Consider the following 13,911-nt stretch of genomic DNA (forward strand, 5'->3'; position numbering starts at 1 on the left):
ATCTATCTATCTATCTATCTATCTATCTATCTATCTATCTATCTATCCGTCTGTCCGTCTGTCCGTCTGTCCGTCTGTCCGTCTATCTATCTATCTATCTCTCTCTCTCTCTCTCTCTCTCTCTCTCTCTCTCTCTCTCTCTCTATCTATCTATCTATCTATCTATCTATCTATCTGTCTGTCTGTCTGTCCATCTGTCTGTATGTCATATTCCCTAGTAGGCCCTGAGCTACACAAGGGCAGGGATGTCTACATTATATGAAGTCTGTATCTCTCCCATCATGGAGCCCAGTTGTCTCCACACAGTAGGCACTGAATTTAAATTTGTTGAGTTGTTGAGTCAGGTTTTCTGGGTTCTAGTCCCCGATTTGCCAATCAATGACTTGGGCACGTTTCTTCCCCAATTTGGGTTTCAATTTCCCCATTGCTAAAATGGGGTCATTGTATTAGATAGTCCCTGTAGCCCTTCCAAACTCTAATATTATAATAGTCCTTCCAGTTCTAACATTCTATGATTCAAGGCTAGATTTTGGCTCAGTCAGTAACTATGGGAAAATATAACATACAGATGGCATTATTGGGACGTAACTGAGTGTAACTGAAAGTCAGCCCTTCTGTTAAGTGATGGGCAGATGGGCAGGGCAGGTACTCGTAGGTTAACTCAGTGTAGCCTCACTGTCTCTACATCTCTGGTTATGGAGGGAGCGACGGACAGGTTGGGCTTTGGGCCACTAACAAGGATACAGGGTCCTTATTCCGCAATCCAACAATCCTCCCAGAACACTGAAGCTCATGGCCAGCCCCAGGACTAGCAGTGAAGACAAAATTTGCCTGTGTCAGCTCCCAGTCTGTACTTTCTTCACCTTTACTTCTTGTTGTTCAGTCAACCAGTACCCTCATATTTTGATCTCCCTGACCCGTCTCTTATCCATGAGATATCCAGTGGTATAGTGGATAGAATCCTAGAATTGGAATCACAAAGACCTGAGTTCAATATTTATTAGTTGTGTGATCCTAGGCAAGTCACTGAAGCTCTCTGAGCCTCAGTTTCCTCATCTATCAATGGGATAATAGCCCCTACCTCACCCATGTTGTGAGAATCAAATGAGATGATGTATGTAAAGCATATATAAATGGTAGCTTTTTATGATAATAATTATTATTTTTGTTCTCAAAACTTGTTCTTGTGAACATATATGCTGAGCCTACTCACACTGAGAGGGAGCTCTATGTGGTGGAAGAAGCATTGAATTTGGCGATAAGGGACCCGGCTCTCTAAGTTCTGACTCTGATAGTTACTACCTGTGTGACCTTGGACCTTGTGCTTAGCTAATCCTACTTCAGTTCCCTCACCTGGCAATTGAGGGGGATGAAGTAGACGGTCTCTTAATGTTATTTTCTAGCTCTAAATCATAAGATCCTAAGATGTCAATGACTGATAATTCAATTTAGTTCAAAAAGAATATATTAAATGCCTACAATGTGGCAAGCAGTGTGCTAGGTTCTAAGGACGGAAAGTCCAACATGAGGCCATCCCTGCCTCAAGGACAATTCTCCCTTCTAGATGGATACAACAAAGGTAAGTTACAAATAAATATACAATACAACTAAGTTAAAGTAATTAGGGGTAGTCCTAATTCCTGGGGGGAGGGGATCAGGAAATGTCTCTTGTAGCAGGTGCTACCTAAGCTGAGTTTTGAAAGGATCTAGGAATTCCAAACAGCAGTGGTAAGAAGGGACAGCATTCTAGGTGTGGGAAATGGCCAGGGGGAAGGGACTATTGATTATGGGAGCAGCAAGAGGGACATTTTGACTGGAAGGCTGAGTATATGAGAGGGATTATGATTAGATTAGAAAGATAGGTAGGGCTTTAAATACTAAACGGAGGAGCTTGTAATTTATCCTAAAAGAAGTAGGGAACCACTAAAGCTTCTTAGCTTGGGAGTAGCATGGTCAAATCTATGTTTTAGGAATACCAGTTTAGGAATATGCAGTTGTGCATAAAAGGACAAATGGGAGAGGAGAGAGGTTAGATGCAGGGAGGCCTGTTGGAAAACTTGGAAATATTCTAGGCCAGGGATGGGGAACCTATGGCTTTGAGGCCACGTGGCCTTCTAGACTCTTAAGTGCGGCCTTTTGACTGAATTCAAATGTTACAGAACCAGATCTATGACATTTGGATTCAGTCATAAGACCGCACTTAAGGATCTAGAAGGCCACATGTGACCTCAGGGCCATAGGTTTCCCCAGCCCTAGTTTAGGCAGTAGGTGATGGGTACTTGACTTATGGTGTTTATAAGTGTTAATTGAAGACAGAAGCAAGAGGTCTTGTAGAGGTAGAATCAAGGAAACTTAGCCACTAATTAAATATAGGGGATGGTGAATGAGATGAAGGGTTGACCATGCCTCTGAGTTTGTGGACCTGGAAGAACGGGGGCTGCGGAGAGGGTTTAGAGGGAAAGATAGGAAAGTTGAGATGCTTTTGGGACATTCAGGTAGAGATGACTAGTTAGGCAAATGGAGAGGTGAGACTGCAGCTCAGGAGAGGAATGCTGGATACATATGAGAGTCATCTGCGTAGACATGATCATTGAACCCATGGGAGTTGATGGAATCGCCAAAAGCATATAAAGAGAAGAGGGCCTGGAACAGAGCCCTAGAGGTAAACCCACTGGATAAGGTCACACTCTCTCACAGAGGTGTTGACATTTTACCTAAAAAACTTTAAGCTAAGTGAATGAAATTTTAATAGTAGAATTTTAGGCCTCAGGGACAGGCTACGGTGTGCATGTGCGTGTGTGTGTGTGTGTGTATGTGCACACTTCCACATAGGACTGTCTTATAGATGCCCTTTTATAAGATATATGTATGTGGTTGCTGTCTAAACATATAAAGATGGCTGTCTGACCTGTGGCACTGACAGATTGTCTGATCTGGAATGTGACCAATCCCTTTCCAGGGAAGTCTGATTCCTGCCTTTAAAGGAAGCAGGAAGATGCCCATGGTTGAGTACTTATTCCTTTGCTTATCTATGTCCAAGAATGATACTGGGCTAGAATCAAGTTTATCCAGCAGACTTTAAATATCTGTAAGTCTAGGGAGAACATTTTGGGGAGCTCAGGATACATGCCACTTTTCCTGATTGCACTTAATGTCACCAGCTTTTCTCCCTCCCACAAAATGCTGGTTCCAGAAAAGACCACCATGAAAAGCAAATAGCAAGTAAACTCATTTATCCAAGCAAAATAGTTCACAGAAATCAGGGGAGTTATAAGGATTGGAATAGAACAAAATATGCACAGTAATAAAGGAGTTCTTCAATTGGAAGCAAGATAAAATACTTCATCAGCACAACCAAGGAGAGAGGAAATCATGTCCCAAGGGGAGTCTGCTCTCAGCAATCTCTGAGGTTACAGGCCCTACAAGTCAAGGAACATGATCAGGGTTGCCTTTCTCTTTTTTTTCTTTGGGGCTAGGCAATAGGGTTAAGTGACTTGCCCAGGGTCACACAGCTAGTAAGTGTCAAGTGTCTGAGGCCACATTTGAACTCAGGTCCTCCTGACTCCAGGGTGGGTGCTCTAGGGTTGCCTTTCTCTCATGCTTGAGCTTCTGGGGACTCCCATTATCCACCCAAAAGTTCACATCTTGCCTTTCTTGATCCATCTCTCCTGCCTCCTTCTTCAGAATGTCCTCCAACAATCTCCCTTAGTGCTGGTGCACAAAGTACATACCATTGTCTCAGCCAGTTAGGAGCCAGACTCCCTCCTAGTGCGACACGTAGCAATGGGTTACAGCTCCAGAAAAACTGCCCATCTCACTTGTGTTAGAGTGCATGATACACCTAAGAAGACTTCATTTCAGTGGCTGTCTACCAGGGGTGGGGAACCTGTGGCCTCGAGGTCACACGTGACTGAAGCAAACAGCCGAGGGCCACATGTGACCTCGAGGCCCGCGGGTTCCCCATCCCTGATCTGCACTGTCAAAACGTGAGGTTAAGTTTCTCCTCTGAATATAATTACCATACGATTGCCAACTATAGAAGCAGGAAGGCAGCAGCTGTAGGCAATAACCCTGAGGCGGGCACTAGCCTATCTTCCTCTCTGGCATCATTAACAAGCAATGAGTAAAACCAAGCAGAATTTGGTCCCGTGTTGGGCCGACTTGTCTCACTGTTATTGCAGAGCTATTTGTCAGAGACATGTAGGGAGCCAGTGAGGGTATTTGTTGTGCAGGAGAGTAGTTCTGGGAGTCTGATGTTCTGGAGTGATATTCTGTGTTTCTCAGTGTTTCCTTGTGTTATGAATGTCCTTGTGGAAGTCTTACGTTCTAGGTCATGTTGTGAGTTCACTGGGGATTTGTGCACAAAACTCCCTGAATAGTTTGGGTAATAATTAATCACAGTAATAGAGCTTACTATCTGCCAGATGTTTTACAGTTATCTCATTTGATCCTCACAACTGCTCTGGGAGGTAAATGTTATTATTATTCTCATTTTGCAGTTAAAGAAACTGAGATTAAGTGACTTGCCCAGGGTCACACAGCTGATAAGTGTCTGAAGATAGATTTGAACTGAAGTCTTCCTGACTCCAGGCCTAGTTTTCTAGCTACTGTGTCACCTAAGTTCTCCATCAGTCAATCAGTCAATAAGTATTTATTAAGAATTTACTGAGTACCAGTGCTAAGCAGTGGGAATACAAAACAAAAATACATAACAATTTTCTCCATTGTTCCCTTTTCTTGGGTGCCTGTCACGGAAGTCATAAGACTCCAGCTAGTTTGGGTGATGACAATTTATTTTTCCCAAATGAATTTTGTTAATATTTTATTGAGTTCTGCAAAAATATCCCTTTGATAATTTGAATGGAATAGCACTAAAAGTGTAACTTAACTTTGGTAGTATTGTCATTTTTATTATATTGGCATGGCCTAGCCATAAGCATTAAAATTCCTCCAGCTATTAAAATTGTTCTTTATTTCTTTAAGGAGCACTTTGTAACTGAATTTATACAATTATCTGTTTGTGCTTCGTTAAGTTGATGCCAAGATATGCTATACATTTTGTAGTTATTTGGAATGGGATAGATTAGATTTATAGTCTTTTATTCTCTCTTTCTATGTCTATCTCTGTTTTTCATTCATTCTCTTCCATTAGCCTTTCTTCCCTCCTTTTTTATTTCTCTCCCTTATTTCTCCTTTTTAATTCCTTATATGGATCTTCATTCTTTGCCTGTTCCCCCCACCTTTTTCCTGCTCACTCTTTCTCTCCCTCTTCTACTTCCTCAGGAAGATGGGCAAAATCTTTTGACTCCAATGTCACCGAAATGCAGAAGTTTTACACAGGTGAGAATGTCAGCGTGGACATGTTGATGATGTTCCAATCTAGGGCCAATAATCACTTGTTTGACAAGGAGCTGTCCTGCACAGTGGTGCAACTGGAGTACTCGGGGAGTGCCACAGCCTTCTTCATTCTGCCAGATGAGGGGAAGATGGATCAGGTGGTGGCTGCCCTGAGCCGAGACATGCTGAACAGATGGTCACAGCTCCGTCGGTACAGGTAATCCCATCAGCCAGACCTCCTCCAAAGGGGCCTTGACTTCTGCCATAGGCTGGGTCCAAAGAGAGTGTGGAAACTGAAAATTTGCGCATTGAATTAAGTTTTCTTATAGACTCAAGCTGTCATTCTAGAGCTTCCGTATAACATAGCGGAAAAAAAAAAATACTGTACTGTTAAGCTCCCAGAAGATCAGTCACTAACTTCATTGATTCCTAGATGTTCAGTCTTAGGCAAACCTCTTTACCATCTTTAAAACTGAAATAATAACATTTGCACATGAACACGATTATTGTTAGGCTCAGATGAAAGTGAATGGGACTTTGTAACAGCTACATAAACACTAGCAGTTGTTTATGTTGCTGATATTGTTATTATTAATGATAATAATACTTTCTGATGCATTGTCCTTGGGCAGGGATGCTTCACACTTCTGATACATTTTTCCTTCTGATAGATTCTCCCCCGAGTAATTAAGTATCTGTAAGCCAGTACTTACGTGTGTCAACAACCCCTAATGTAAACAGATCCTATAATGAACCTTTCAGCAAAGTAAAGAATTACTTTTATTTTATCTATTTTATAAGCTAAGGTTTGGGTATATAGGGTTTTCTTAAAGCGGGGCTCACTCTTTTCTTGAGTCAAATTAATGAAACTTAGCTCATTGCTAGAAGGTTTCTAGGCACTCAAACAAAAAGATAAGTAGGGTACTTATTACCTGTGAGATCTTGGATGAGTCATTTAAAACCCTTAGGTCTCTTAGTGTCCTTATTCAAGGACTTGACTATGACGATTGAGTATAAGGAAATGATAGGACTAGACTTAGATGGACTCTGAGTTCCCTTTCATCGCTGGAGCTCTGATCCTGCAAACATATTGTCTGTGTTAAATGATAGAAGAGTTATAGAGATTATCCAAAGTGGAAAAGGCTTTGTAAGTCATCCTAAGTGAATGACGTTTTCCTCTCTACTAGAATGTGTTCTCCCTCCACCTCAATGCCTAGAGATGTCCTATTCCCTTTTTGGACAACTAATTATTATTTTTATTTTTATTTTTTTGTGAGGCAATTGGGCTTAAGTGATTTGCCCAAGGTCACACGACTAGTAAGTGTCAAGTGTCTGATCAGAGACTGGATTTGAACTCAGGTCCCCACGACTTCAAGGCAGGTGCTGTATCCACTGTGCCACCTAGATGCCCCTGGACAACTAATTATTAAGGGGCTCTTATACTAAGCCGAAATCTGCCTCTTTGTAGTGTCCAAGCCAAGGTCCTAATTCTGCTCTCAGAGGCCAAGCATAACAAATCTTTTTTCTTTTTCCACAAGACAGCAGTCTTTCAAATGTGATAACAATGGGGCAGCTAGGTGGTACAGTGGATAGAGCACTGGCCCTGGAGTAAGGAGGACCTGAGTTCAAATCTGGCCTCAGACGCATAACACTCCCTAGCTGTGTGACTCTGGGCAAGTCACTTAACCCCACTTGCCTCACATAAAAAAAAAAAAATTCACAGAGTCATATATGATAACAAATCTGTTGTCATAACACCTTGTCCCGCCGCCCCCCCTCCCCCAATCTTTTCTGTAATCTAAACTCCCTTAGTCTACTTCACGTACTGGCCACCCTGTTCTGGACATACTTCAGCTTATCAATGTCCTTCCTAAATCAGGATGATCAGAACTGAACACAGTTTAATTCTTATGAATGTAATTTTAGTAAATGCTTGTTGCATTGACCTTAGAGATAAACCAGTCCAAGCCTCCATCTTGCTTTAAATTTGGGTCTTTTTTCTACTCTAATGTATGGTTGGTCTCCTCTATACTACATTGTCTGCTGGGAAACACATGACCAGCAGAGGCAGGGTTGGTATCATGAGGGGGGCCGAACTGTTCTGCAGCTGTTTCTACACCCTGAAGTAACCAGGGCCAACTGGGAAACCCAAGAGAGCAAGTTTTGGGAAGACAGAGATAGAGGATTAGGAGGAGAAGATGGCCAGGGCTCTCTCTCTAGCCTTCCCAACACTTTTAACCATTTTCTATTTCCCCCTAAACAGACATGTGGATTTATATATTCCAAAGTTGTGTATTTCTGAATCCTATGATCTTGAAGATGTCCTAAGGGAAATGGGGGTAATGGACATATTCACCAGCCAAGCCAATCTCTCTGGCATCACTAAAGAAGCCTCAGTTCAACTGTCTGAAGTAAGTAACTCAAATCGACTCTTCCTTGCCAAAACTCACATTTCAGATAGATTGCTAATGAAAAAGTATGTATTTTCAGGGACATCCTTAATTACCAATTACTAAAGGAAGTAGCTAAAGGAAGTAGGAGACCATGTTTCTAATCTTGCCTCCCCCGCTAACTAGTCAATCAATCAATCAGTCAGCAAGTACTTATTAAAATATGCCAGGCTCTGTGCTAGTTACTAGGGATACATGTACAAAGAATGAAGTCGTCCTTTCATTCTGAAGCAATCCCAACTCCCAAAGAGCTTGCATTTTAACAGGGGAGACAACAATATATGTAAAATACAGAAAACATAAAGTTACAGTTAATATATGAAACTATGTACAAAGTAGTTAAATACAAAGCAATTTGGGAAGAGAGCCTAGCAATTGAGTATTAGGAAAGGCTTTATGCAGAATCTGATGCTTGAGCTGCCTCTTGAAGGAAAAAAGGGGCTCTGTAAGATGGAGGGGCAGAGGAAGAACATTCTCGGCCATTGGAGTTGGCCAGTGCAAAGCTACAGATATGGGAGATGAGTATCACGAGTGAAGAACAGAGAAAAGACTAGTTTGGCTGGAACTACATAACCTTTGGAGGGTCTGGGTTCAAATCACGGGAGCACCAGGACAGAGAGAACACTATGTGGTAGCAAAAAGAAATTATAACGAATAGGATAAGCTCACATTTCCAGCCACCAGAGGGAAGTCTTAGTCTGGACCCTGAAAAAGATCTGTGAGGACATTCTGTCATCACTGGCTTGATGTGACTGGAAGTTTCAAAGAGCCTGTATAAGACAGTTCCTTTTATTCAGACTGCCTCTAGGCATGTAGCTTACAGAGTCACATAGGTCTATAGTCCAGGGGTTAATAAATGACAGTCCTGTGGCCAAATCCAGGTGGATAAATATCATAGTTGAAGAAACCAATAAAGAATTTTTTTCCTAGGCTGCCCACCTGCTTCTACATAAAAGGTGGTCTGGGTTGCCGCTATCCTTCCCACACACAGTCTTACCCTAGCTGCTGCCCCCCTGGCTATGTGTCCTCCACCTTCCCCTCCTCCATACAGGTTCATTTCTAGTCATCCATTACAAATTCATCAGATGTCCTAACCCAGAGTGGGGCCTTTGAGATCCTGGCCACGTAAATCCCCAGACTCCAGGTGCTAAAGCCTGGTGTGATTGTTTTGCATGCTGAGAGTGCCAGACCACCAAATATTGCATAAGCAGTGGCTTTGTTATAGTGAATCCTTACTCCTATGTTAACTGCTAGCAAAAGAAGTAGTATCCTAAACATGTTGTATGTAGCAGCTGCCAAATATGACTTAGAAAGGGCCTACTTGGCCCTGAAAGGGACATCAAATTAAGCAGCTAGGGCTGGGGTCCAGATCTGAACAGAGGCCACCAAAGCCATAATGAATGGATTTGCCTCATGGAATCCAGAGCTGGACCTTTGAAGTTTTCCCCAAGATATTGCTGACTAGTCTGCTCCATGGAGTCATCATAATTTGATCAGCTCACAAAATGCCAAGAAAGAAGGATACCTAATTCCCACACCTGTGTCCCTCTCTCTCTCACAATAAAACCAGGAAGGTGTGTATGTGTTGGGGCTGTAAGGAAGAAAATCAGGAGGCCAGATAAAAGAAGCACTTATGGAAAGTAAAAAATCGGATTAAAAAATTAAATAAGGTTTAAGTATAGATCCTTGATCTGTGGTTTCATTGGTATAAGGAGTTCACAGTGAAGAAATTCCTTTGCCAATGGAGATCAGTACCTTCTCTGCAACTGATATTTTTGATGAGTTTTTAAGAGCACTTAGAGGTTCAGTGATGTGGTAAGGGTCACTCAGGCAGTGTGTGTGTGTGTGTGTGTGTGAGAGGTAGGACTTGAACCCAGGTTTTCCTGGCTCAGAGGCTAGCTTTCTATTCAAGATACCACATTGCCTCTCTTAAAATATGAGAAATGACCAATGTGAGAAACACAACTGAAAATCTAAAATAAGACAGATGCAGAGAGGCAACAAATAGCAGACTTACTATGATGGAAAATGAGATGCAATAATACAGACCAGCTTTAAAGACAGGATTAGAAAAATTAATTAGTTTTCTAAACTGTTGGAAAATACATAGATCTGAATGACAGGTCAAAAGATAGATCATCAGTCTGCAATGTAAGGATTATGGATATTAAGGACTTAGAAAAACAAAACAATTTTGGAGTTATATTTCAGGAAATCAAAGAAAACTTCCCAGAAATGGCAAAAACAACTCGAAAGAATGCATGGGGCACTAATAAAGAAAAACCCAAGACTTAACATGTCTAGACACATCATAATTACATTCCAGAGTTATAAATACAAGGAAAAATAGTATGTTTCCAAAACAAATGATTCAAACATCATTTACTAAACAAATATAGTTAGGATCATGGTAAACTTTTCATGCATAAAACTTTTCATGCATAGAATACATTTACTAAGTTAAGAGGTTTGAGCCATGAGCCTAAACTATTCATCTAGCAAAACTTACCATACTGTATGAAGATAGGAGATGGGAATTTTATCAACAAATAGAATTTGAAAAGTTTACAGTTTCAAGGAAGTTTTTGAACAGTCTCCAAGACAAAAGAATAAATCTTTAAAACAACCAAGATCAAATAACCATTGACGCAAGGAACCAGCTGATAAAGAGCGGGCCCTAAATTTGGAATCAGAGGACCTGATTTAAACAATACCCCTTTCACTTATTACCTATGTAACCCTGATCAAGTCACTTAATCACTTTTCTGGGCCTCAGTTTCCTTTTCTGTAAAATGAGGGGTTTGGACTGGTTGGCCTCTAAGGCCCTTTCTAGCTTGAAATCTATTATCCTACAATCCTACATTATTAATACTCCTGGAGGACTTGTACTAGTTAAATCACTGAAAGTTTCAGAAGAGTATTTCAAAAAAGTTGAGAAAAAAAACTGGAGTAAAGAGAGACTGGTGTAATTATAAAGCAAAACTCATGAATTCGATAAAGAAGAATGCAAAGTCAAAATAACCTATGTGGCTATTAATACAAGCAGAGGCACTCTATGTAGAATAAACATGAATTCATAGTACAAATGATAATAATAGCTAACATTTATATAGTACTTACTATGTTCCAGGCCTTATGCTAGGCACTTTACAAATATTATCTCATTTGATCGTCACAAGAACTCTAGAAGATAGGTGCTATTACTATCCCCATTTTACAGATGAAGAAATTGAGGCAAATAGAGGTTACGTGACTTGCCCAGGATCATACAGCTAGCAAGTATATAAGGCCAGATTTGAATTCATCTCTTCCTGACTTCAGGCTTAGTGCTCTAACCACTGTTCCACGTGCAGTGGAGCAGCAGCCTGGCATGACAGATGTCAGGAAGTTAAACTCCAGCATATCAGTGGAATCAGAAGTCTGCACTTCACAACTCACCTCTGACACATACTGGACATATGACCCTGGGCAAGTCTCTTAACCTCTCAGTAGACAGAGCACTGGGCTGGGAATAAGGAAGACATCTTCATGAGTTCAAATCCAGCTTAAAACATTTACTAGCTGTATGACCCTGGGCAAGTCACTTAACTCTGTTTTCCGCAGTTTCCTCATCTGTAAAAATGAGCTGAAGAAGGAAATGGCAAACCCTTCCAGCATCTTTGCCAAGAAACCTCAGATGGGATCACAGAGTCAGACATGACTGAAACAATTGAACAACAACACAAATATTAAAGCTGTCATTTGAACCTTACTGTTTTCCATATTGCCAGTGCTTTGCACAATGCCTGGTACATATAAAGTGCTAAATAAGTGCTTTTTGATTGATTGCATGATTTATTGACTCTCTATATGGCCCTCTTCACACTATGCCACGATTTCTCCTTGGGAGTTTTGTGAACTTGAACCAGTAACAACTTCTGTGACCCTCAGTTTTCTTCTCTGTGTTACCAGCCTCACAGAGCCCATGGAAAGTACTTTATAAACCAAGAGCAAAATAGAAACAGAAGTTAGTGTAAATATTGCTGATTAATTGAATGAAGGAGTTCATATATGCAAAACACTTTGCAAATCCTCTGATGCTAGTTATTAATGTCATTATTCTTGTTATTGATTGACCCGCTCATTTCTCTCTCCCAGTTCCTCCATAAGGCTGTACTCAGCATTGATGAAGAGGGCACAGAGGCAGCTGCAGGCACTGGACTAAATGTGATATTCAAATCATATCATCCGATCATCAAGTTCAACAGACCTTTCCTGTTCTTTGTGTTTGATCACTTCACCTGGAGCTCTCTCTTCCTGGGAAAAATCACGAACCCCGTATAAGTGCCTACACGTAAAATGTTGAACTGGAGAGGCATTGTTGTATGTCGTATTGTGGAAAATGATTGGACTAGGAATCGCATCGGGAGACCTGGTGTCTACTTGGAGGGTTTGCACTTCCTACCTTCACCTCAGTGTTCTATTTCCTCTTCTGTAAAATGGAGATAATTCTTCCCTGACCCCGCGTTCATCATCAACAATAGGATTGTTTTGTGGTCCAAATGAAACAATGAATGTAAAGATATTTTGAAAAGTATAAAGTCTAGAGTCTGTTTTATTTTTAATTTTTATTGATACCTTTTATTTTAATATCTTCTTTACTTCCAAATGTGCCCTTCTCCCCAATTTGGTGAGCCATCCCTTGTAACAGAGAGAGAGAGACAGAGACAAAGAGAGAGAGAGAGGGAGGGAGAGAGAGACAGAGACAGAGAGAGAGGGAGAGGGTGTGAGAGAGACAGAGAGAGACAGAGACAGAGACAAAGACAGAGAGGGAGGGAAGGAGAGAGACAGACAGCAACAGAGAAATGAGGGAGAAAAGAAAAAGAAGAGAGAGGAAGGTAGAGAGAGAGACAGAAAAAGACAAAGACAGAAGAGGTAGAAGGAGAGAGGTAGAGATAGAGAAGGGGGAAGGAGGGAGGGAGAGAGGGAGGAAGAGAGAAGGAAAGAGAGAGAGAGAGAGAGAGAGAGAGAGACAGAGAGAGAGACAGAGAGAGACAGAGAGAGACAGAGAGAGACAGAGAGAAGCAGGCTTGAAATGCAGTAGCCTGGATAGCAGCCTTGACTCCACTGCAAATTTTTGGTGCTGTGCACATTGTAGATATTTAAATGCTTGTTGATTCCTTGCTGTATGATCCTGGGCAAGTCACTTCCCTTTGTCAAATTGACTTTTCCTTATCTGTTCATTCATTTATTTAGCCACTTATTAAGCAGCCTCTTTGTACAGATCCTAGTTCTAGTCACAAGGGGAGATTCAAAGACAAATAAAGAAGCGTCTTTGCTCCTGGAGACCAGAGGAAGATGTCGTATAACACAGACAAATAAAATACAAATTGAATATAGGAATGTAAAAGGATTGTACAGAGTTGGAGATCCGATGAGGGAGAAATCACTTCTAGCTAGGGGAATCAGGGAAGACATCACGAGCGAGGTGGCATTTGAGTTAAGCCTTGAAGGACAGACAGGGATGGGGATCAGAAAGGGGATAACCCTCCTTTCCCTGCCTGCTCCCTCCAGGGTTGTCGCAGGGCTCATATCAGATACAATCTGTGTGAGAATGCTCTTAAAAGGAGAAGCACTTTCACGATCACATTGCTGCTTATTATTTCTTCTGTTTTATTGACCTAGGTCCTTCCTTTTCTCTGCCCTCAGGACCTAATGAATGCTGGGTGCTCTCCACTATTGTTTCAGGAGCGGAAAAATACACATCTCCTCCTGCAGAGACACGCCGTCAATGGGGGCATAGTTCGAAGGGGAGGGAGTTATAGGGGGAAGGGGGGAATTCCTGGAGTCCTTCATTTCATTGATCCCTCAGGTCACATTCATCATCTCCGTTCTCTCCCCTTCCCATCCATTCCATGCATGGGGACACATTAATTGCCCTAAAACCCTGCTTTCATTTATAAAACAAATAAAAAAACAACACCTGATTGATATACTGGATGAACTTTTTATAAAGTCATAGAATTTTAGGGGTAGAGGAGGTCTTAAAGATTGACTAATCTAATGCTCTGGTTGTAGGCAGCTAGGTGGCCTGCTGGATAGAGTGCTGAGCTTGGAGTCAGAGTAGACCTGAGTTCAAATCCAG

General features: G+C 41.5%; 1 protein-coding gene across 1 annotated transcript in view; it reads left to right on the plus strand.

Annotated features, from left to right (window-relative positions):
* The window catches only part of SERPINA6 (serpin family A member 6), a 29,666-nt gene extending 17,325 nt beyond the window's left edge, over positions 1-12,341 (plus strand). The window contains exons 3-5 of the mRNA XM_027870169.1: positions 5,284-5,554; positions 7,601-7,748; positions 11,925-12,341. Coding sequence (XP_027725970.1) covers positions 5,284-5,554; positions 7,601-7,748; positions 11,925-12,110 — 605 coding nt within the window. The 3' untranslated portion in view covers positions 12,111-12,341. The remainder of the gene's footprint in view (positions 1-5,283; positions 5,555-7,600; positions 7,749-11,924) is intronic.
* The last annotated feature ends 1,570 nt before the right edge of the window (positions 12,342-13,911 follow it).

The sequence above is a fragment of the Vombatus ursinus genome, unplaced genomic scaffold (genome assembly GCF_900497805.2).
Source record: "Vombatus ursinus unplaced genomic scaffold, bare-nosed wombat genome assembly UNPS02014794.1, whole genome shotgun sequence".
Classification (NCBI taxonomy): Eukaryota; Metazoa; Chordata; class Mammalia; order Diprotodontia; family Vombatidae; genus Vombatus; species Vombatus ursinus.